At 42.3% G+C, this 25,106-nt stretch overlaps 2 protein-coding genes across 2 annotated transcripts in view; one reads left to right on the forward strand and one right to left on the reverse strand.

Moving 5' to 3' along the window:
• Positions 1–25,106, forward strand: part of C1R (complement C1r) — a 228,544-nt gene that overhangs the window by 17,117 nt on the left and 186,321 nt on the right. The window lies entirely within an intron of this gene.
• Positions 4,270–23,328, reverse strand: C1S (complement C1s). The gene is made up of 12 exons (XM_063294652.1): positions 23,099–23,328; positions 22,606–22,714; positions 20,586–20,790; positions 18,189–18,366; positions 16,885–17,010; positions 14,319–14,518; positions 12,354–12,507; positions 11,412–11,527; positions 8,522–8,600; positions 7,676–7,807; positions 6,868–6,942; positions 4,270–6,247 (listed from the first exon to the last, which is right to left on the reverse strand). The coding sequence occupies exons 1-12, from the start codon at positions 23,178–23,180 to the stop codon at positions 5,457–5,459; spliced, it is 2,247 nt and encodes a 748-aa protein (XP_063150722.1). The 5' UTR covers positions 23,181–23,328; the 3' UTR covers positions 4,270–5,456.

Raw genomic sequence — 25,106 nt, forward strand, 5'->3', positions numbered from 1 at the left:
AGCACAGTGTTTCTCAACCTTGGCAATTTTAAGACTTGTGGACTTCAACTCTCAGAATTCCCCAACCAGCCATGCTGGCTGGGGAGTTCTGGGAGTTGAAGTCTACACATCTTAAAGTTGCCGAGGTTGAGAAACACTGCTCTAGCAAAATGGCCAAGTTTTGGCAGCAGAAATTTTAATGCTTCTTTCCTCCTTTCCTGTTAAGTTTAAGGTAAAAATGGTTTCACTTCAGGCTTTAATGCTCCCCTCAAAAGGATAAAAAAAAGTGTACTTCCCCACATAACACATAGCTCCCTCTCTCTGGCTTAGATTACTATGAAAACCCAGCCAATTGTATTTTGTTCAGTTACCTATGTTGAATAAACCTGGCTTGGAATGGTGCGTGAAGACAGCTTTTGAATGGAAGAAGCATTTGTGTGTACACATTGTCTTGATGTGGGCTATGATTGTCTGTTAGTGGACTACAGTGACCTGGAGAGTTTTAAGAGCCCTGTTCCAGTAAGTGCAATGGGGACAGCAAGGCCTCACGTGGTCACAAGCAAACAGCCAGGGGCCTGATCAATCCGTTGCCAAAACAAGTTGTGGAAACTGTTCTGCTCATCCACAGAACAGCTTCACACCCATAATACTGTGTGGCTGGGAGAGAGGCAGAGAGAGGAACAAGGATTTAGACCTTGATTTCGCAATTAATAGGGCTTGCATCTGACATCCAAAGTTTACTGGAATTCTTCTGTAATGCCTTTTAAACTTTTCTACAATAAATAAACTTATCAAAAGTCCATGCATCTCTGTGTTCCTGTTTATCTATTTCCAATACAGCGTGCTAGGAGCTTCTTAACAGAAATGGACCTTTTCTGCCCAAGTAAGTCAATACAGCATCAGAGTGCCTTGTTAACCCCAGTTTTGCACCATAAATGTGTGATGCGCCAACCACTCAGGATGCTTAATTCTCTGTCAAAGCCATTTTTTTCCTCTGCAAAATGCTATGTTTCCTTCATCATTCAAAGGTTCAGACAACTTAAATGCTTTTCTTTTCCTGTTGTATGGTCCTTCTGTAAGCTGAGGTTCAATGAGTTGGGGGTTTTTGGACTTCAAGGGGAACAGTTTCCCTGATCTTTCAACAGACTTCGTAGTGTTGCAAGCCCTCCCCTTTCAGTGCCACTCCTGACAGCACTGCCTCTGTCCAGCAAGCTTTCCCACTACCCACCCGTTGGAATTAACTGTGTTTCAAAGGCTTGTGTGTAACTAGCTCATCTCCCACTACTCCCTCCCAGCTCCCCTCTAGCCAGTTGATGAAGGCAGACCAACAGACAGTGTTAAAGGGAAGAGGAATCCTAGCCATTTTCTCCTCACCTGTCCAGCTGAACAGCCTTTTTCATTTGACAACAGGCAACCAGCCAAGGCAATTGAATTGTGGGGGAAGGGTGGGGGAAGGCAGTCAGACGGCAAGGGAGAGATCCACAAACAGAGATGTTGTGAGAATGGATATCTTTGGACCAACCACGATCTAGGCTTCTTTGGGAACTGCCCAGATTCATGGAGGAAGCATAGTGTCCCCTCACCCCCAACAATAATAAGAGTCATTCAGATGGTTGATCTCTCAAGCAATTTCAAGTTTTTACCCTGCCTTTCTGCACACGTAAGCACTCAAGGTGGCTTACAACAATAAAACAAAATTACAAAATATACAATGCAACAGAAGAATTAAAACCATTAAATTCATTTTAAAATTTGAACCCTATTATGAAGCTAGTGCTAGGACAAATTAACACCTAGTCACTCATCCTAAAAGGATGGTATGCTTGCCCCTCTTCTGCTCTGGTCATGTTGTGGCCTGCACATTAGTCTACAGAAGTCCTTATGGGATTCTGTTGATCCTTGGCAATCCTGAATCATTTCATGTTCACTGAAAACGTGGCTACACACTGTTCCATTCAGGCTGTATTGTCCAGTGAATGTTTTCAAGGCAGGAAAAAAAGATGAAAGCCATCTACCTCCTTTTTCCTTAAAAGATAGATGAACCACCACTAGCAACAATGCCCTCGTCCCAACATTTTCAGCCATTGCAAAAGACAGCCATGGGCCAGATGTTCTGGCAGACACACAGCTGCTGCCTCTGGACAATCATTCTTGGGCAGTTTTATCCCTCCTCTCCCACTCTCTCTCCTAAAGTTAGCCCCCTGGTCAGTAGGTTTGAAACTTAGTGGAAGGAAGGGAAGATTTCATTAGACTAATTTCACGTCCTGATTTTCAACCCACTTACAATTGAAATCCTCAGAAAATACATCTAGAACAACAGCATGAAAATTATATAACAATTACCTATAATAGCAATAAAAATAAATGCCACAGAATTGGGCTCGACTCCTAGCAATTGCATGGATAAATGCTTGGTATGCAATAAAATAGCATACAAAATAAGCAGATTTTTTTAACCCAGACATTCACAGACCTGGGGAAAAAGCACATGGTTTCAAGGGGATAATCTACCCTGTAATTAAATACCAATATGGGACTGTCTTAATTTTTTTAAAATAACAGTAGCATACATGTGCAAGGACTAGATCGTGATAGAGATTACTATTCCACAAGTGGAGAAGACCTCAATCTTTTCTTCCTATCTTCTTGTGCATAGCTATATTTGTTTTCTACAGGTGCTAATGGAGTAATTTTGCGATGCAAGTGACTAGGGAAGAAAGTTTCCATTTCCTCTGCATACATGCTGATCTTGAACAGAATTCGCTCCCTCACATGTTTAAACTAAATCAAATACTGTAAAATTAGAAAAGCAGATTCATAATACATGAGGCACTGATGTAAAACAGCTGACAGAATGGAACTGCCAGGCATCCCTACATCCTCAAAGTTGTTGCTTTTGGACCCCTCTCTATCTAAAAAAAAATAAGTCCAAAAAGCAGAAATCTGGGATTTTTACATAATTAATATTACTCTTCGACCATAAACAGTGTGGACAAAAATGCTGTGTATCCCTTAAGTTTTTATTTAACCCAGATGGGGAAAACCCAGACAGCTTAGTCAGTTTCTCAAAATGCTGCTGCTGCAATTTAAGCTGCAAAATAAAGCTGCTAAAGCTGTGGATCTGATTATGCAAGATTCCAGTGTATAAATATGAAAACCCTGCCTTTGGCCTTTCTCAAGTTTTTTTTTTTAAATCTTCGCATCCAAATTGTTGATTCTGAGAACTGATGGCCTAGAACTATGAGTAGGACCGTATTTCTCTAAAGTGATATCCCCATCTGTTTCCCTTCATTATTGGCCATCCACTGCCAGATTTCATTCCACCAGAGGATTATTCCTCCATGTGTTTGATATCACAAGGGTGGAAACTTATATTAAAAAAAAATATCAGGGCATTTTCATGATAAGAACTCCAGATGCTGCCTTATTCCATAGTTTGGTGGGTATTTATAGTCTTGTGGTTGTTGATAATCCAAATTAGGAGGACTGAGTAGAAGCAAATTGGCCATTACACCTGTCAATATTTTACAATATATAGAAAGAGAAGAGGATGTAAGAATGTGTAGAGATGTTTAAGTTATAGGAATCCACAGCAGTTGCTTATAGCATCAGTTTGAAGGTCTGTCCTTGGCAGAATCTAGAAGAAAGCTTTTGGGAAGCTTATAAACAGGACAAGAAGACTTTCTTAGGCTGCACCTCCCAGCACTGTGTATATTGTTTCTGTGCCTAGAAGCTGACCTGTTATCCAAATGTGCCTAATCCTTTGTAAAGGACCTTAACATTTTGAGAAAAGGGGAAAAGATTTTCCTCACAGAAGTAACTGGAATACCAGGAACATGTTAAATTGGGACTGTGGGACTTTGAAACAGAGAAAAACTTGTCACTGAATATTGCAATTCCGATATATGTATCAGAGTTTGTACTCTGGCCCACAGTTCTTTTATATATACATAGAAAAGAACTGTGGGCCAGAGTACACACAGTTCTGTTCTGGGAAATGGATGATGAATAAATACACAAGGATCCACAAAAGGGTAAATAAGTCACTGGCTTATGTGCAACTGATGTAACACAATTGAGTTTCTGAATGCTGAATGGAAGTTGCACAAAATATTTGGCAGTTGGCAATATTCTGCCTTATTCTTGGATTCTGCATCAGGTGAAAAACAAGACTGTGCTCATCATTCAGCATATGGTGTTCTTTTTAATAAAAGCAAAGTTTGGCTTACAGGGAGCATTATTTTCATATTTAAAATAGTTCCTTCCTGCCCCACCCCCTTTTTTAAAAAAAACCCAACCTGCAAATGAAGATTCTGTGAAGATCCTCTGGCAGCCCACAAGGGTCTGTTCAGGCAATGGCCCACTTTTACTTCATGGAGACTGGGTGCCTGCTTTTCTTCCCTCTCAAGCAGGAATGCCTCAACCTTTATTTCAGATGACCCAGTTGTTTGAAGCTGTAGCTTGAGAGGACTGCCTCTCCAGCAGTGTGCTGGTGTAGCCTGGCTTAGTACATTTCAAAGCTATTCAAAAAGGGCACATGACTATGAAGAGCATTAGGATAGCATAATCACATATTCTGGACTTAACTCAGGGCACAATTATCAGAAGGCCTTCCCACTGCTATCTCAGATGGATACATTCTCCGACACTTGGATATGTGTACACATTTCATTTAACTAGCCTTCTTCCTACTGAAGAAAGTTTGATGCCTCTTTTTTGTTTCTCTTCTTCTGTATTACATTACCAGTGCTGGATTGAAATTATGCTCATGGCCTGGAGGAACGAAGATATTTCCACTGTTTGGCACTGGCATTACCTGTTGAAGCCCTGAAGCAGCTCTTTCCTACAAAGACTGGTAAAGTGGAAAACTACAAATGGAATATTCTTGTCTTCATGGGTGTAAATTGGTTTTTATGCAATAAGGGCACGAAGAGCTACTTTGGGCACAATTCATGAGATGGTTCTCCCGCAAAAGCCTCCCTGCAAGCAATGCAGAAGGTGAAGGCTGGCTGCCACGCCTTTCAATTTAAAAGAACCTTTTGGTGTAACATGTTCTACAATTTTCTGTTTTCAGTGGCTGTGTGCTCCAGACCTATGATGCAAAAATACCTTCTAGTCCTATTCCTTCTCCAATGGTTGAAACCCTGGGGGGTTAAAAATGCAATACTCTTGCATGAACTAACAGGAGTTTGCACAGCTGGTATACATAGCTCCCAAAAAAAGAAAAAAGAAAATAAACAAAGCCTAATTAAAGAAAGAGAAGACAAGGCAATTCAAAACAAGAAAAACATCATATGGCTGCTATCATTTTACTTCTCCTGAAGACAGAGGAGGTCAGGCAATTTAAGGCGACTTGCAATAATACGGACCTTAGCTGCAAACTTCATTTTTTGTATTTTGGACTTCTGAGTGGTATAAAACATCTTGAGAGTCAGAAGGTGCCTGGGGAACAGGCAGTGCACAAGGAGAGGAAGTCTCTACTGTTCAGGTTCTTCATACTGATTCATGACTTCTCTGATCCAGTCCACATAATTTGCCACTTTAGTGTAGAGACCGTAAGTGCCACATTTGGGCCCCCATGAAACCAGTCCAGCAACATAGTAGCGTGCCTCGTCTTGGGGATCTTTGATAGCATATGCCCCACCACTGTCTCCCTGACAACTGTCTTGCCGGCCATCCCCAGCGCAAATCATATTGTCTGTGAACACGTAAGTTAAAGTGTCGTCAGGGGGATCTGGCCTCACTTTTCGGCATGTATCCATGTTCACCACGGGGATCCAAGCTGCCCTGAGTCTCACTGACCGTTGAGAAGTATTGGTCCTGCCCCAGCCAGCTATGTAGCCCAAGGACCCTATCTGTGGATCATAGTCTGAAGACGCACCAGGTAGGCAAATTGGTGAAATAGTGGGACCCATGGTCAAAGGCTCTTTCAATCTTAACAGAGCAATGTCGTGATCAAAGTTTGTCCTGGACCCTGATTCAGTTTTTGTCCATTTAGGATGAACGAATGAAGCCTCTATCTCCAGTGGCTCTGTAGTACTCTTGGCCTTTGGACCAACAGTGAGCAACCCAGCATAGAGAGCTGGGTTTGGAGAACCATCCAGCACATGAGCTGCGGTGAGTATCCAGAGGTCTGAAATGAGGGCTCCACCAGCCCTTTGAAGTGGGGCTTCAAAGAAGATTTGCCAAGGGAAATTTCCTTCATTAGCAAAAGTTCCTCCAAAAATTCTCCCTACTTCTTCTATAGGTCTACTGGGAATTCCACAAACTAAAACAAGAACAGAAGAAAGCATTTTTAAATATGTATACACACACACACACACACACAATCTCCTTTTAGCCAGAGAGAAAGCAGAATATGTATCAGAAATATTTATATTCAATGAACAAGGGAGAGAAAGCAAAAATAATACAGGTTCTGCAACTCTATAGGCACAGCCCAAAAAACCCACAATCCAAAGCTAGGTGCCTTGGCCAATACAGTATAGAGAATATTAGATCCAGGGATATCCAAGCAAGCTTCATGTTCTTCCTTTGGTTCCTCTCTGGGAAGCTCCTTACAGTTCACTTGTTCTTTCCAGTGTCCTAATCAGGATTCCCATAATGATTCCTATTTCAGAACTTCTGGTAGGGTTGATGTTGGAGGAAGGTTTAAACTTTCCAAAACAAGTTAAACAGTAAAATTCAATGTTTGGCAAATCATTCCAATTTTAAATAATTTTGAACTAGAGAGGCAATTTATGAATTTTCTCTGGCAAAAGAGTTACCAGGGAAAATGCTGTTTTGGAAATTAAAGAGAAGCAACACTGTTATTTTGTAATTGCAACTTGATCATGATCTTCTCCTTCAGAGAAAAGCACAGAGGGTTATACAGTAGGTAGACTGTACCTGGGACACAAACTGGAAGCTCCGTTTTCCCTTCTTCATCCACCCATTTTCCACTGGCTGAACACTGATATATTTCTTTGGAAATAAAGCAATTATTTATAAGTACAGTACTACCTTAATGATGATTAAGAGACCATAATATGTATCACAAACTTCAAAACACATTCAGCTATGACTTACTATCAACTCAACAAAGATGTGCTAAAAAGAAAAGTACCAAAAGGAATTTGGTAACCCCTGGAACTGATATACCAAATATTTTAACCAATGTTTTTACCAAACCCACCCCCTCCCTTTGTTAAGGAGATAATGGAAACTTAGAGAGGAAACAACTGAAGGAATAAGCAGTTGAGATTTAAAAAATGAAAACAAGGGGTTCCTGGGAACAGAATGGCTATAAGGGGTAGGTAGAAAGAGAAGATCTGCTGTGTGGAGGCACAGGGAAAAAGTCACATAGCTTGTGGATACTTCAGGTTGCAGCCTCTATCATGTGATACGCAACAGCCATGATTTCAAAAAGATCAGAAAGACCAAAGGAAAGGGTGAGGAAGAGAGGAAAATTGTTATGTTTGTGATAATCTTGTTTCTTTACATCACTAAGCGTGTTGTTAAACCTGAGTACTCCAATTTCTGATTTCCCATCTCAAATCACCTTAACAGTGACAATTTGGTGGCTCCCAAGGCTACTGAGCCTTCCCACCCCAATTCTGTCCTCATGAGGGCAGCCACTGTGCAATGAGCAGAATGATGTTCTTCTTAACTCCTGAACTGGAAGATTTCAGTGGGGGAAAGAAAGGATGGAACACACCTTTGCCCTTCAGGGTATAATAAGGTTTGCGGCACACATAACGGATAGTGGTTTGATATTGCGTCTCCTCCAATCCTGACAAGTAAACGACATCTCCATGTTTAATGGGATCAGGCATACCACAGTCTACAGCTGCAAGGAAGAAGAAGAAGTGGGGGGCAGGATTAGAGTAGTTCTCCTTTCCAGTTTCATTTTTATTTATGTTGCATACATTATCATCCACCACCACCCATTGCATTATTTGTTTGGAATGGTCCTCCCAAGAGAAAACTTCCATATGTGAGTATTTCATGTCACACGAAGATTTTCAAACTTTACTGCATTAAAAATGGTTGAATCCTTGTCAACCTCCACAGTTTTTGACTTTTCAGCAGCCATCAAGGGTAACACCCATACTCTGTGGTTGATCCAGAATGGGTGTGAGGAAAATTAGACATAGCGGGATGTCACTTTAAAGTTTCTCTGTGGTCTGCAATACATCTACTTTCACTGCTTTGGTAAGAAGTCAGATGCTTTCCAGTTCAAAATCAGGTCTGAGCAGTTGCTTGGCCTTCCGTGTGTAGTCAAAACTATGATTCTCCTGTCTATGGGCATCCGCAGGGGGACAAACAACAAAATGTGCATCACAGTGTCACAAAACAAACCCTGTCCCTTCTGTATGTTGGGTCACAACATTGTCACCTGTAAGAGGCGGAGCTTGCCTTCTGACATCACAATGCACGTTTTGATATATTGATGAAGCCTCCAGATTTTGTGGACATCTCTGTTTCTGCTTCTCAGGTTTCTGTTCTTTATCATCTCAGAACCGTAAGAAAGTACACTAGAGACCATGGGTAGATCACTTACGAACACAACTGTAATCAGAGTTGCTCCATCTTCCATTGCTTTGACAGCTAGAGTAGAAGGACGTTGTACTGCCTCGTGGCTGAAAGAAGAATTCAGAAATAGCAGAGCTTGTGAAGGTGACAGAATTAGCAGAGATGGCAAAACTGACTTGTTTGATTAGAGAAAGGACGGTAACTTCATTTATTAGTGACTGGAAACCCCTTATGGATTTTTTGCTGACAAAAGAAAAAAATGAACTTGTGATTTATGGGTTTGATGGTTAGAAAGGGTAGACTATGGAAAGAAGGAAATTATGTTGTAACCTTAGAGAGAGGGCAAAATATAAATGTACTTGTAATTGCTGTTAAGAAGACTGGAAGCTGCTTCTTTATACCTTTCCTCTCCTCTCCTCTCCTCTCCTCTCCTTTCCTTTTTTTCTCTTTTCTATTTCTTTGGTTACACTTTTTTTTACTTATTACTTTTCTTTACTTCCCTTACTTTTCTCTTTCAAAATTTGTATCTCTCTCACACACACACACACACTGTATGTATGTGTGTACTGTGTGTGTGTGTGTATAAAATCTGTCCGTCCGTCCGTCCGTCCATCCATCCATCCATCCACCTACCTATATCAGAGTTTAATTCAGTGACTAAGGAATGTATCTTTTTCTTCCTCATTCCTCTAGAGGGATCCCAGGGCCCTTCCCCACTCGCACCTAGCTACAAGATAAACATGCCATGGCAACCTTGTTTTTTCTGCCATGTCTCCATGACATGAGTTCATCTCATCCCCACCCCACACCAGAGGCAGCCTTAAATCATCCTGACTTATCCTGCCATTAAAGTGGTACTTTCCCCTTAAGCCCACAGCAATTCACAGCACTTTTGAGGCGCACAAGGTTTAATTCATTTTGTTATCAGCAGTGTGGTCAGATGGCCATAGGAGGTGGATCAGCACATCACCTAGTAGTACCTTCGGGCTGGGGCAGGCAACCCCCCTCTCCTCTGGACCCTGGGGACTCTCCCCCAGGGTCATTTTCTTTTGGGCAGTTGGAGAGTCTGGCTCTTTCAAACTGGACTCTCCCACTACCCACCATTTCCCAGAGCCTGCAGATGGATGGCTGGTGGGCTCCAGGAGAGAAGGAGCACTAAAGCCATGCTCAAAACATCTGGAAAACAGCTGGAGAATTGGCATGTGGAGTTTAGGGCTGCCTTGTCAAGGGGGAGAGGGAGAGGCACCCCCCAACACACATACACAATGGGCTGAGCACTGCATTAAGCTTACCTTCAAAACAAGATTACCCACCAGCTGATTGTCAGAGCTGGCAAGTAAAACAGCACAGACCCTTCCCCTTGACTGAACTGATCCCCCAACCCTCTGCCCCAGAGCAGCTCTTCTCACTGCACTTAATCAGCTGTAAAATAAGCTCTACCCAAGAGGCCCTCCCACTTTACTGGGCAGGTGCCCCAGCCTGAAGATCAGCAATCTGGTAGGCTAGAGAGGTACCTTTGTTTAAGGTGGCAAAGTTCACAAATCTAGAGATTTGTCAAAACTGTCCACCAATCATAGTCTTACTGTAACTGGCAGATGGTTTCTTGCTGTGTAGAAATGTTGAGAAAAGGGAAGGGAAGCAAAACCAGAGGGTTTAACCAGTGTTTTTACTTAACATGTCCTGCACATCCAAAATCACACACACACACACCTCGGAATAGATGGTATTGAGGCAGTTTAGGGATCCCCAGTGGAGACACCAAATTTTATGTTGGTGAAGTTTTCGTCAGCTCAAGAGATGTATAGCACTTCTTTTCAGCTATGGGGAAAAGCCCTCAGGCACGACTACCATTCTTGTAGATAGTGGGTGGGAATGAGGGGAAACCACGTTAAGGAGATGGAGTATTAAATAAAGATGTTGGTATTTCATCCTCTCTTAAGACAAAAATGAATAAGGTTTTGGATGAAGCTTGTACTACCCTTCCTCATTCACAAAATGTTATGGTGGTAGATGACTACCTCTCCCTGTTTGCAAGTTTCCCATTATGTATTCTGCCTATTCTTAACACTGGGGAGGAAATCCATCAAGGGGTAAAAGACTGAATAACTGAAGCCTGTCTTCTAACTGATGATGCTAGGAATCCTCATTTCCTTGAAACTTTTTCATACGCTTTATCCATCTCTGATTCTGTCCATGTGCATCTGCAGAAGATGGAGGGAGGGCAAGTTGGGAGCAATGACGACACATATTTGATGACATCACCACACAAACGCTTCAATTTATGTACTTGTGTCAGAGATTCTAATGCAAGTATGCAATTGTGGCCACTGTGGCATTTCTGGGATGATATCATTGCACCCACAGCATCACTTTGATATCATTGCAATTTGTCATGAACTCTTTCTTTCCCCCTCTTATCTGTCACCTGGGCTTCCCCTGATCTTCACCAACATCAGCATCCTTGCAGGTGCTGGTCTCCCTCTATTTCCCCACTTCTGGTTAGAAAGGTGTAGTGTTGGCAGGTCCAGCTGGGAGATTGCTAACAGTAGTCCTGACCCTCCTGTCTTGAAATGGCAGGTGAGACTTTCATGGTCAAGTGGCTGAGCCAGGCTTCCTGCAGTTGATCTTTGGCTTGCCCATCATGAGGATGCCTACTTGCTTTCTGGTCTTAATACATGATCAAAATACAGACCCAATCCTTTTGCAGTACTATGGAATATCTGTAATAAATATCTGTCATTCAGGAAAATGGCATGCTGTTGATTACGTGACTTTGCAGAAACTATGGTTGTGCTCACATCACTTGCTAATCCATGGTTAGCTGTTTCTTACTTGAATAAATCAAGCAACACTGTAGTACCCACAGGATCCCCAGGAACTTTAGGGACAGCCTTCAATTGAAAGCACAGACTACTTACCATTACAATCTCATGACCTTCTATGCAAGTCACCATCACAGAATCCTTAAAGACATAATGGTCTCTTAAGGGATGCTGAACAGAATTTGAAATAACAGTCTGTGGGCAGGGCATTGCTTTGGAAAGAGAAAAGGTATCAGAAATCAATCATCTAATCCCATACAAACATATTCACACACAAATACATATCCCCTTTTCTATCCTCCATGGTCAGAATCAGGACCAGTACAAGTCATGAGTTCAGCTTGTACTTCATCCTTTCTTCACTGAGGCCAACTGTACCTTTTTTGCCCTAGCATTTGTCAATAAGGGGAAGGAAGAAAGGATTATTTTACTCCACTGGGATTGCAAAGCTCTCTGCTGAAACCCACACTGATCCTGAAGATGCCCCCTCTTTATATAACATCATTGCTTATTCTTTTTTTTCTTGAGATGATTTTATTTTTCATAAGTTTATGCAAAATGGGGAAGGAACTGAAAATGAAGTAGTAATGGCACAGGAAGGTATAACCCTCCATTCAAATTCTGATGGAAATTCCATGTATTTCCTAAACACTGCACAATAAATATAGCATGTATTTTTCTCCTAGACACTCTACTGCATTTTGCCTCTGCTCCTGGTTTTAGTGGGGCTGAGTGCTAGTTAACTACCCCAAACCAGACAACAACTCAAAAGTTCTGCCCACAGCCAAAGAAAGATCCCAGTCCCTCTAATCTATCCATTCACAATTGGTCTGGGGGAATACCTAATTAACTCCAGCAAGCAGAATTCTTGCAAACCACATTCTTTTTGTTGACAGTAACTCACCCACCACTCTGCAAATATCATATTTTCTGTTTGCTCCTTGAAAGCAAACACTTGTCCTGTTACAACAACCCAGTTCTCTGCTTCAGTGCTTACTTGAATACCCCCCATGTTTTCCTCAGAAGAGATCTACTCACGGTCCCCAAAGTAGCGGATTTTCCAGCCTTTCATTTGTTCTGCTTCGTCCGTTTGGAAGAAAATGTCCACAATATTGCTTTTAGTCTTGATTTCAGGAGGCCCAGGAAATGTATTGCCACAGTAAGGACCAAAATGCTGATCGCCTGCCAAAAACTACAGAACAGCCAGCAGGAGTATTGGGGAAAGGTTCAAAAAAAAAAAAAGGAGAAAAAAACCATCCATAATAGTGGAAAGAATGGGGCAGGCATTCAAGATGTAAAGTGACGTACATAAGCACAAGAGTTGTTGGCTGAAGAATTTAAGATATAACTACAGAAGCATTCAATATTAATGCAAAGCAGCAAAACCCAAATAGAAGCAAGTTATTGATGATATTAAATACATTTAATGACATATAATGTAAGGATGTGCTAAGCATTTGTCAATCCTCCCAGAGACTGAAAGAACACAGAACATTCAGAACAATCATCTTCCTACTCTGTAACTGGATATGAAATATTGACTAACCTGGATTTGGTCCTAAAAGAAAGATTGCTATTTCAATTAGACAGGCAATGGAAGAGTATTAAGTATAAGCTATCAATACTCCACTCACCTTGCTGTCCCAAGATGTCTTTAAACATTTGGTAGAGAAGAATGTTGATGGTACTGCTTCATTCCCATAATAAATCAACCACATTCTCTGGCCCAATCTTAATTACCATCCCTGAACTCTTTATTGATTTTTTTATTCAAACAAAGAGGGGCACCAAACTACAGTTTTCCTTCCTGTTTTCTTTTCCCTGATTAAGTATTAGCACAGAATGCAAAAACAGACCTTAATATAAAAATAGATCATCATTTAGTAGCTTCTTACTGAACAACTAGACATGAAATACTGCTTAGATCTTATTTTCTTTTTTTCCTAAAAGGCCTGAAAACTTCTACTTTTTCCTGCTGTTCTTAAGCTGAGTATTATTCAAAATGGTCTGAAATGTCCATAAGAGAGCTAGATTTGTATGTTCAGAATCCCAGACAAAACCTTTACTGGAATCCATTTTATGTCTGAGATATCATGCTGGTGGTATTATTCCAAAACACAATTGCTACTCAGTTAGGCACATGAAAAACAGTAAAAACCACAATATCTACTGTGTTTACTGGGTATGACAGTAAACCATTACATTTGGGGGGGGGAAGTAGGATATTATAGAAAGATTACATATTTTGGGCTATCTATAGCACTACAATATTTAAGTCTGTATTCATTTGCAGTAACCAAGTTTTAACAATAAATAACCATTGTGAGTTTGAACATGGCCATATCTCCATTCCTTACTTGATTTTTGAAAAAAATCAACTATTCCAAATTTGGAAAGGAGAAATCTGAGACTTTGCTGGAATTAACTAAACATGTAGGAGGGAAAGCTTCAGCTGTGGTTCTCTCAAAGTGTGATGCTTTGGAGATGATTTTGCTACTAGTTCTTAGAGTATCTATTTGATTTCACTATTTGCTTTTGAACAGAGGCCCAGAGATTATTTTTTTTACCATCATAAATGAAAATTGTCTGCATTTACAGAAGAGCATTAAAAAAGTCTGGAAGAAGAAGAAGTAACAGGAGGAGAAAGGGAATTTCTAAGGCAACAGAAGCAAACCTTTCCAACAAGGTCAAGTGTATACAAGTGTCCCTTTGTTGCACATCTTGAAGCTCAGTCCACTTATACAGACCTTTCTCCCTTCTAGTTTTACTTAGCAGGAGAGCAAAGTTGAACACAATGTTGGAAAAGCAAGGAAGAGTTGTATGTATGTCACAACCAAATTCACTATGTTCCTGCCTGACCATGCTACAATGCTACAATGCACACATTCCAGGGCTTGAATGGATTGTGGAAGTTAGGTCGGCCACTCATTTTCATGGGGAACAGAGTTAAGATACAATCCAAGTAGGAGGAACATACATTCAGGAGCCATCACAACCACTTACTCTCAAGGCATCAATGCAATTTCCTTCTGAGTCACTTGGCTCAACTTCAAAGTCCTTCTTCCCAATGCTCAGGATCACCTGGTATCCTGGCTCCAGGATGACACGGTAATCACAGTGTGAGTTCTCAGGATATGGCCTGGGATAGTTGGGGCTGGTAATTTCCCCAGACAGCTCAGTAAACACATTCCCACTGCAGTTCACTAGAGTTTAGCAGAAAGGCAATGGCAGAGAATAGAAATAAAGTTAACAGTTGCTTGTGATTACTATTTGGCTCTCCATACGGTTTAAAGGACTACTAGTAGGCAGGCTGAGGTAGGGGACAGGGGTGTTTTGGGTAACATGGAAGGGATATAGTTACATTTTTACCACCACAAATTTTGCATGTGCCATTTGAAGTTTCTGCATTTAAATCTCTTGGGCTTCTTCTAGTCAAGGAAAATTGGAGATGGTTTATCAGAAGATAATATTTTCTGATATTAACATCCTTGGTTAACTCTGAATTTTTTGCAACTTCCCATCTCAATCATTTCTGAAAGAGGCTCATAAGAGAATGACCCATAGAAATTCAGAAATGATTTTTTTTTCTTGTCTAAGTATTAAGGAAATCTGTCTCAGTAAATACTGTATATAGATCTTCCTTAATATAGGAATAGATGTCCATGTAATATTTCTAAACGGGAAGCGTCTTAGAAGCTCAGGTCTACCATGGGGGCCAGGCACCTGTCCTAATTAATAGATGGCTCCACATATGCATCAGGGCATACTCTAGATTTGGTGTTCCGTCCACGTGAACATGGTGATCTCAGGAGGAAGGAGCCCTTAGGAGCTTTAGGCTGGATACTGGTAGGGGTGTTTGCAGAGTTGGAGGACCAATTAAAAGGTCCATCTCAGACATTTCATGGATCCAAACTGTTTCCTGAATGTACGTGGGAACTTTCCTGCTCTTTCTATCAGTGACAGATGAATAGGGAAGCAGTGGACTGTGGACACGCTTGGTCCCACATGGCTGCTCAATTCCCTTCTTTAATGGAGAACAAAGTTGATGAAGCAGATGGGAAGTAAACTTGAGTACAGATGGATGAAAACTCAGAAAGCTGAGGCCAGCAGTGGCCCATTGTGAAAATGCTGCAGTGTATTTTGCAGATAAAGTTACTTGGTTCTACCTCAGTTTGGACTCCAGTGCTGGGGCAGAATGTAAGGATGTGAACTTGCATATCCTCGATTTTTAAAACCTAAACAGCTTGGGCCTAACAGTCATTGCTGTGAGATGGGTAGCCATATAGATATCTCTCTCTCTCTCTGCTCTGTCTCTCTCATCTATCTATTATCTATCTAGCCAGTTTGGTCTAGTGCTTAAGGTGCTGGGCTAGAAACCAGGAGTCTGTGAGTTCTAGTCCGCCTTAGGCACGAAAGCCGGCTGGGTGACCTTGGGCCAGTCCCTCTCTCTCAGCTCAACTCGGTGCAATGTAGACTAGCCTCCTCATGCTGCACCTCGGGCAATGTGACTTGTCACGGCTACATAGTCTGCACATCTGGCTGCTGGACCTCACAAGGATTTCCCAGCAAGAAAAAAGCAGCATGAACACCGAACCGCTATGCCATACGGTAAAAAAAAAAAATCTACCTACCTACCTACCTACCAAACCTGAGAGACCACCTATCTCTATATGAAGGTGTTTGGAAATCAGAGTCAGCAAAAGATGCCCTTTTCAACTTTCTGTAGTCTGTTTGTCAGGCTCACAGGAGAGAGCCTCTTATGTTGGACTTGTAGTAAAACCATCCCCTTAGGCATTGTGGTTAACCCTATACTTTCTATTTTTAAGAAACCTTCCTATGTAGCCAGCTCTTTCCATTTTAAATTAACACTAACTTTAATTAATTTTTCAGATTTTAACTCTTTATGCTTTTATTTTTTTACTGTCAGCCTACCCCTTGAGTGCTCTCTGGGCAGAAAGGCAGATACAAATCAAATCTACATTGGTACTATTCCTAATCATGGTGATGACAAAATGACAAAATGTGTGTTGTGATGTCAACAGCACAATCCTTATTCTTCTGTACTCACATATGTGAGGCGCAGAGTGGCTCCGGTTACAGAGAGGGAGTGGTCATTTGAGGGACTGCCTGCCTGGCCAATTCGATCTTGCAGGGTTGGCGCCCTCTGGATACCTTTGATTAGACAGTGTCCTGTATTGGGACCCCAGAAGCACACCTTCTCTGTAGCAGCACCTGCCCTCTGTGACGAGATCCAGATGGCCCCCACTCCGCTGTTGTTTAGAAAAGCCGTAAAGACCCGGCCTTTGGCAAGGGGGATGGAGACCCCTCACTTCATTCCATCTAGTCTGCCATGCTTGCCATCTTTTATCTATTACTGATTTTATTGTACTTTCTTTGTTTGATTGTTGTGAGCCACCATAATCGTTGGGAGTCAGGCAGCATACAAGTTTAACAAATTATTATTATTATTATTATTATTATTATTATTATTATTATTATCATCACAATGTATATTTTATCACTCACCCCACCCCCTGCCAATGAAAATCTATCAGTCAATCAGTCATACCTCCACATGTCTTCTTATCCTCGTGCAAGAAATATTCAGGAGGACAAGAGCAAAAGTAGCCACCAATATAGTTATTGCAATAATGGCTACAGGCCTCTTCCACGAAATCTGTGCACTCGTTCACATCTGTAAGAAAGGAGAAGACAGGTAGAAAAATACTCTGTGGAATAGGAGCAAGGATGACCGAGATGATAACATAATCTACCTCTCCAAGGCCCAAGTTTCTCTTGGACCTTTACCAGCCTGGCTTGGTCTCCTAGTCATGTCTTTCCCAAATCCAGAGCCCTCATTTACAGAAAAAGTAGGTGGTATAACCACAGATGGTACCACACGCACACATACACACACACACACAATTTTCTTGGTTTCCCTAGTTGTTAGCAGCATTTCAGACTCAATTATACCAAATCAAATGTCTGTATTTTCACATCAGCAGTTGGATGGGATAGGGAGGAAGACTAGAAAAGTATAACAAAAAGGCAGCTGCTCATTTATCCAGGATACTAGGATGGAAGTACTAAGAAGTTTCTTGGTTTATGAACTCATGGGTTCTTTCATCACCATTCTGAAATGCACTGCAAATGAAGTATGGCTTTTCTCTGGACATCGTCAGAAATTGGGAAAACGTAATCAAGTCCAACAGACACTAGCTCTGCTTTAAAACATGGTTGGTTTAATCAGTTTGATTGATGAAATAGTAATAAGCCACATTATCACCAGCCAATTCCCATTCTCCCCGGTCTCTCTCTCATCATCTAGGGACACCACTGAGAGACAGCTGGGATCCTTTCTGCATCCCACCTCTTGGGACCTATCAGTTCACATGTGAAAAAAGAACATTTCTGGCCAGTCCTAATTTTTAACCTAGAAAAATTATGGTAATAACTACATGTGCCTATGAACCAAATATACTTTCCAAAGACTTACATGTTGTGGTGGGTGGGTGGGGAGTTAGGGAAAGTAATATTTGGCTTGTGCTTAGTAAAGGTAAAGGTTTCCCTTGACGTAAAGTCCAGTCGTGTCCGACTCTAGGGGGCGGTGCTCATCTCCGTTTCTAAGCCTTTAGAGCCGGCGTTGTCCATAGGACACTTCCGGGTTATGTGGCCAGCATAATACACTGTTGGTTTTTTTGCAACACAATCAAAAACAGATCTAAGACTGAGCTCTTGAATGGCATGGAGAGTTTTGCTTCCTCTTTCAGAGGAATCAGAAATGGTGCCTTCTTAAAAAATTATTATTTTGGTATCTGCCTCTTTTCAAGGCACACATGTTTACCTGCTCAGAAGAGCCAGCCAAGGGCTTACCCATTGCAGTGTAATAGGCAGCAAATCCAGTGTATCTCTCTTCATTGGAAAAGTCAGACTGAAAGAGGACAGTCAAACTGTTGTAGGGCACGTGGAGTTCTTCCAGGACAGGAGAGCCCGGCGTGCGTCTCGTTTTACGCCCACAGAACTGACCCTCCACCTGCTCACCAGACAGGACCTGGATGAACAAGATTGGGGCTTATATTTAACTGTATTTCTATCCAGAACATTGTATACTTTCCTTGGGCCCACAGAGCATCCTTCCTTCATATTTCCATGTCAGCCCTTCAAGGTAGGCCAGGACACAAGATTGATTGCAAGTGTATGTGACTGATGTAGGATCGAGTAACAGAACCTTAAAAACCTGGCTGTGTTTTCCTTTCCCTCCCTCTTATACCCAACAGAGTCAGGGTGGAGTCATTTTTAACCCTGTGCCAGGTTGTTCTTCTCTGGCTGGGCTTTCCCCCTGTTCTGGGCTTCAACCATGTTTTTCTACAGTAATGCTGTTGCAGAGATTGTCATCTCTGTGATTCATGGCAGCCACCCTTTCCAGCTCTTTGTCAGTGTTCTACTGCCAGGATGCAAAAGGTGTAGCACATCAACTCCCCTTTTGTAACCCTCAGAGCAGGTGGAGCCTAAAAGGTTGCCCCTTTTTTGTATGCTGGGATGCTTTGAGGAGGTTTAAGGTAAAAATTGCCTTTCTGCACCTCATTTACCACGACTTCAAAATGGCCCATTTATGCCAAACATATTGGTCATCTGAATGACATGAATATCATCCAGAAAATACCATCCATCCGTATTTGTTCCTTCTTCCCCAATTTGTTCATGTCATCCAAAGTTTAATTTTCTCAGAAAATGGCTGCCTTTGTAGAATCATTGAAGCAAAGGCCTCTGCTTCTAACCCACAGGGATATCCAAATGATGAAACAGGCATTGTGATATCACAACACAAGCTCCACCCATTCTTACCTGCATCATGACATTGCATGCAAGTTCATAAGGGGAAGAGTTTGTGTTGCACCATTACAACACACGATTCATCACTTGCTTCCACTTCCCCATGCCTCCAGATCGATGTGCATTCAAAGGTCCAGGCATTTCAGAAGCTACTCCCTTCTTGAAGGCTGGGATAGCATGTCCAAGAATTGGTTCAGGCCTTCAGTTTAGCATTCAACCACCCTTCCCCTCTACCCTCTTCAGAGTTCAGATGTGCGCTATACTATACCAGCATAGTGATAACAGCTGTACCAGATGGCTTCTTGCCATTCCTCTGACATTTATTTTAAAAAATCTTGCTATTTAAGGGTAGCAGCAGACACTAAGATCTTATATTACTACCACCACCCCCATCTTCATACATTGTAAGGAAACTAAAATGGCAGTTGGAGACCATCAAATAAGGATTCATGTCTCCTGCTGCTGCCACTAAGTGCAATAATGAAAAAAGGAGTGAGATATTGACTGGGTCACAGAAAAAAATATTATAGCCTTAAAAAAAAAAAGCAAGTGGCAGCAAAATAGCATGAACAGGGACAAGAGGGACCAGAAGCAGGCACTCTTCCAAGATTCCTTGAGTGATGAAGCCACTTCTGCTAGGAGGAGAAATGCAGAAGCCTTTTGGTCAGGGGATGCTGTATAAGGGCTGGACCAGTGTCCAGATGCTGTAATGCTGGGATGAAGAACAAGAAGCCAAAAGTAGATCATGACAAGATGAGAGGCTTGGGGTCCCCTGTCTGGGACTTGGGGTGAATGTCCTGTCCTGGGAATATTGTGGATTAGGTAAACTCACTAGTCTGGAAGGGTTCTGCACAGTTTGGGTTGTGTGCCAGTTATGAGCATAGCCGGAGAAGAACAACCTGGCACAGGGATTCATGTCCTGAACATTTTTTCGTTTGAGATTACTATAATGTACTTAATCAGTATCTATACTTAATAATACAAATACTGTATATTATTACTGTGTTAGGCAGTAGAGCAGTAATAATAATACTGTGTTATTGTTGGTCGACCAGTCAGCCAGATGTTTTGACTGGTTTGGGCATTTTTATCGTTGTTGTTATTATTATTTAAGGTGTTAAGTGTTTATCAGGCATCTTTATGCATTTCCATTAGAGGAATTATACAGGAGCAGGCAAAATAAAAAACTATAGCTAATATTTAGAAAACCCTAGTAGTTAATTCATTATTTATAGCACAGGTGTGATCTAGCATGGAAACAATATTCAACTCTCTTTAAATAACCATTATCCTTAACCTTTTGCACATCACCAGAGGAGATGTATATCTTGCATGAAACAGTTTCCTAGTTGTGTGTCTCAGCAGCACAGCCTAGCAAACCTCTGCCCACATACATCTCCACTCTCCAGTTCCCAACAGAGGGAGGTGTCTCTGTACCTTCACAAAGTCATACTGGCAATTTTGAGATGGCTCTATATCCAGGTGAGTGAAGTAGAGATGAATTCCATAACCAGGAGGAACATCTATTTTCCAGGATTCCAAAGCATCATTGGGATATGCCTGAGGATAATTTGGAGACAGGATTTCTCCATACATGGATGTTGCCTCAGTACAGGACAGGAAGAGGAAGGCAATGAAGCTCCTAAAAGAGGAAAGATCAATGTTGGGCAGGGCTGCCAAACTCACACTCAGCCCCTGGACAAAATGTCTACTAGGGGTCCTCTAGCTTTCTCTCCCTCCTTTCATCCCAGATGCTAGAAAAGAAGGTCCCCCTTTTCTTTTTCGCCCAAGCCCAAAAGAGTGAAAAAAGATCCCAACACCTGGTCCTTCCTTCTTCCCCATTCACCCCATTTGTTGTTTATTCGTTCAGTCGCTTCCGACTCTTCGTGACTTCATGGACCAGCCCACGCCAGAGCTTCCTATCAGTCATCACCACCCCCAGCTCCCCCAAGGTTGAGTCTGTCACCTCTATATCATCCATCCATCTTGCCCTTGGTTGGCCCCTCTTCCTTCTGCCTTCCACTTTCCCTAGCCTCATCATCTTCTGTCCTGTCTTCTCATTATGTGGCCAAAGTATTTCAGTTTTGCCTTGAATATCATTCCCTCAAGTGAGCAGCCTGGCTTTATTTCCTGGAGTATGGACTGGTTTGAACTTCTTGCAGTCCAGGGCACTCTCAGAATTTTCCTCCAACACAGTCACCCTCTACTGGAACGGAAACAAACAGCTCCTCTTTTCTTTCCTTTCCTTTTTCAAAACATTTTACAGAGCTCACTGGGTAGAATAATGCTTTGCTGTGAAATATGTCTGGCAAGTAGTGTTTAAAAAGAGAGAAAAAGAAGAAGAAAAATCGAGAAAAGGATATCTCTTTGGCCCTTTGTCTCCATTGCCAAGCAAGCTGGTCTTCTACCCCAGTGTTTCTCAACCTCAGTAACTTTAAGATGTGTGGGCTTTCAACTCCCCAAATTCCCTGGCCAGCATGGTTGGGGAATTCTGGGGGTTGAAGTCCACACATCTTAAAGTTGCTGAGGTTGAGAAACACTGTTCTACCTAATGTCTGCAAGGTGGTGACAATGGCATTTCAAAAAACGTTCTACAGAAAAGAACTTGGGAATGAAACATGATGCAGAATTAAGTATTGGTCTCTGTCAGCCACCTTTGAATCCATACAGTGTGTGGGGGGGGGGGTTCTGGTGACATTCTGGACAAAGGAAGGTAGCAGCTATGACTGAAGCTTCACTCTACAGCACAAACTCATCTCTGGACACCACCTCACCTCTCTGTTAAAAGCAAAGGCACTAAGAGGCAACTGCCATTACGATGTATTTGGGAAATGCTCCAGCTTTGACATTCTGGATTTTGCCCAGAGGTCCAGGGCTAACAACACCCCTAGCTAGTTCAGCTCTAATGCATGGGTGGTGGGACACACATGCATGCAATCTGAAGGCATAGGCAGCCTCCCCAAGATCATGTTGGTGGAGAAGACAAGAGAGGAAAGTTCTTGCACTCTCCTCCTGAGTGCAAAACCAAAGAACTGATCATGAGGAGGAAATCTGCTGCTTGCCTTGAGTGCAGAACAGGGGGGACCCCACAAGTGGCTCACACACAGAAAGCCACAGGAAGCTACACAGAGCAGGAGGCTTTTGCTTTCCATCCCATACACTAAAGGCAGGAACAGTCACATTAACTTGATTCAGAGCCCCCAAAGGATAATGGAGCCTTTCCTGGTCCTTTCTATTGACCCAGATGAGACAGACCTGCCAGGAAAGTCACACTGCTAAGTGAGGGTTTGCAGCAGAGATCCTACACACAAGATGAGAGCAGCTGGGAGCCCTGGCAAGATGCAGTTACCCAAGGGAGTTGTTGGCCATCTCCTGCCACCCCCACATTCATCTGGAAGTGGCTACCCAGAGTCCCAAGTTATTTGTTCAACTTTTCTCTGTGTATTCAGTAACTTACCATATCTGTAAAAGCACCATCCTTATTCCTTCCACAAAGCCACAGGGATCATTAGATTTAGGGGAACACAACGCCCTGCTCAGTGGGATTTTCCTCCCCTGAAGTGTGCCTGGTGGGTGAACAGAATAAGTGAAAATCCAGCTCCCCAAGAAGGGAACTAGCATGAATTCATTGTCTACATATTATTTCTCACCTTCGGCTAGCATGTAAAACTATGCCCTAAAGGCAGTTGTCTTTGATAAGGTGCGTGCAGGTGCACAATGTAACAGGAGACTCCTCAGAGTCTTAAGGCAAGGGATGAAGCTCAACTTGCCACAAAGCTACTCCTGACTTTCCCAAAGAGGATCACCCCACCTCTGAGCAGCAGGATCACTTGAAGAAGCATCGCCCGCCTCCCTGACATAAACCTAGAGCAGACCTTTGCCAGGAAACTTAATCTCAGTACAAATACTCAGGTTACCTATTTCTGAAAAAGAACTTGAGAGCGGTTTACCTTTAACTCCTGGTCTCTGCAGCTGTATCTGTCCCTCTCTCTGCCTCTTCTGCCTCGCTCCCTTACCAGCCCAGAGCAACATTTCTAATTAGGAACCTTCATTACGGAACTCTGTCTCCCTCTGCTGTTTAAAAGTTGTATCCTTCATTTCTCACAGCCCTAAATAATTCATCCCAAAGAAAACCACGTTCAAATAATTCAGTTGCACAAGTCCCATTTTTGCTAGCTCTACATCAACAAAAGAGGGAAGGCTGATTTTTTTTTTCAAGAAAGTCAGGTGACTTCTGTGAAGTGGGTGGGTGAGGGAAATTCCAAATTCCAGTTTGAAAACAAAGTTACAATATTACACAATTACAGTGCCTGATTGCTTTTGCAAGCGTAATTCACTGACTTTGTCATTTATTGACCTTTGGCTTAAACATATTAAACACACACACACAAACACACACACTATTCTATTTCAGCTTCAAAGCAAGTAAATAAAACAACAAGCATCCAAGATACAAAAGCGATAAAGAAAGAATACTGCAGAAAGAAGGTCAATTAATGCAAATATTTGCAGCAGATTTATCCAAGTGTTATGGAGAATGCATACCAAATGCAATCCACCAAATAAATTCTTACTAGCTGTAACGGTTGCCTATTCCAATAAAAGGAGTCTCACCAGTAATTACTAGAGAAAACTGATTTATTGAATGAATAGTATGCAAAGTACGAAGAAAGCTGAGAATGAGCAAAAGCGTGCCAAATACAAACTTAAAAAGCCTTGCTCCCGTTGCGAACCCTCCCCTCAGGCTAGCATAGCAACCACCCACCCCAGATGCTAGCAACCGTTAGAATCGGCCTGAGAAAGTAACCTTGAACAGCAGAGATAACCCAAACATACATTCCAGAAGGTCACAAGTCAGCACAAAGGAAATTTACCAGCGTGGCCAGGCAGGCACGCAACTGCAGACATGACATGTGAAACGTTACGAGGAACCATAAACATCAGAACGGGAACATGACATGTTGGTACAATTCAGTCTTCAGGGAGAGACTGCAAGATTAATAGTGTAAATCAGATCTTGGCAACCTTTTCAATTCCAAGGTCCACAGGCAGTGCTAAAGCAAGGGCTGGGGGTTTCCCAGATCCTCCCCCTCTCCAAGATTCACAGTGGGGAACACTGCTTCACAGAGACTGTGTAGGGTTCCCAGCCAACTGCCAAATAGCGATGGGCTGCTGGAGGAGAGCTTGCTCTGTGCTGCAAACACTGTCTTTCCCTAATGTGACCATGCTCCCAAGATGTCTGCTGTTCAGGTATGTGGCTGGCTGCTGGGAGAGGGTGCTATCATATTGAGGAAGGCATTGGCCAATGACTTGCCCACATGCCAATCAACAGATTGATTGTTGACTGGGGACTGTGAGTATCAAGGGGCAAATAGAGCAGGTCTGGTCTAGTGGTGAAGGCAACAGGCTAGAAACCAGGAGGCTGTGAGTTCTAGTGCTGCCTCAGGCCTGAAAGCCAGCTGGGTGACCTTGGGCCAGTCACTCCCTCTTGGCCCAACCCACCTCACAGGGTTGCTGTTGTGGGGAAAACAGGTGGAGGAAGGAGTATTAGCTATGTTGGCCGCCTTGAATTATTTATAAAAATAATAAAGGCAGGATAGAAAATAAATAAATAAATAAATAAAATAAAAATAAAAATAAAAGATATCTGAACATCCTTGAGTTCATCCTTGAGCTGAACATTCTTGAGCTGAAGCACTCCCTACACATCCTTGAGTTGGCCCCAAACTGTGGAACCATGACATTTGCGGTCCCCATTGCTGATCCCTACCCTGCCTGTCTTGCCTCTGTTTCAAGTCACTGCAGCCCCAGGGCTTCCTTCCAAGGCAATGGGTGACAAAGACCAATAGCTTTTGCACACCTTGAGGCAGTGTCAGAATCAGGGGGGAAACACTATTTTGACCCTGGTTACAGTAGGTCTATCTAAGTAACAGTGGTGCTTTCTGAATTGCTTGCCAG

Source organism: Candoia aspera, chromosome 2, assembly GCF_035149785.1.
Source record: "Candoia aspera isolate rCanAsp1 chromosome 2, rCanAsp1.hap2, whole genome shotgun sequence".
NCBI lineage: Eukaryota > Metazoa > Chordata > Lepidosauria > Squamata > Boidae > Candoia > Candoia aspera.

Excerpts from the sequence above, each read along its gene's own strand:
- C1S (XM_063294652.1), bottom strand. The coding sequence starts at position 23,180 with ATGTTGCTCTGGGCTGGTAAGGGAGCGAGGCAGAAGAGGCAGAGAGAG. Across the intron at positions 22,715-23,098 it reads GCAGAGACCAGGAGTTAAAG|GCACACTTCAGGGGAGGAAA; the intron begins GTAAACCGCTCT and ends TTCACCCACCAG. Across the intron at positions 6,248-6,867 it reads GCTTCCAGTTTGTGTCCCAG|TTTGTGGAATTCCCAGTAGA; the intron begins GTACAGTCTACC and ends TTCTTGTTTTAG.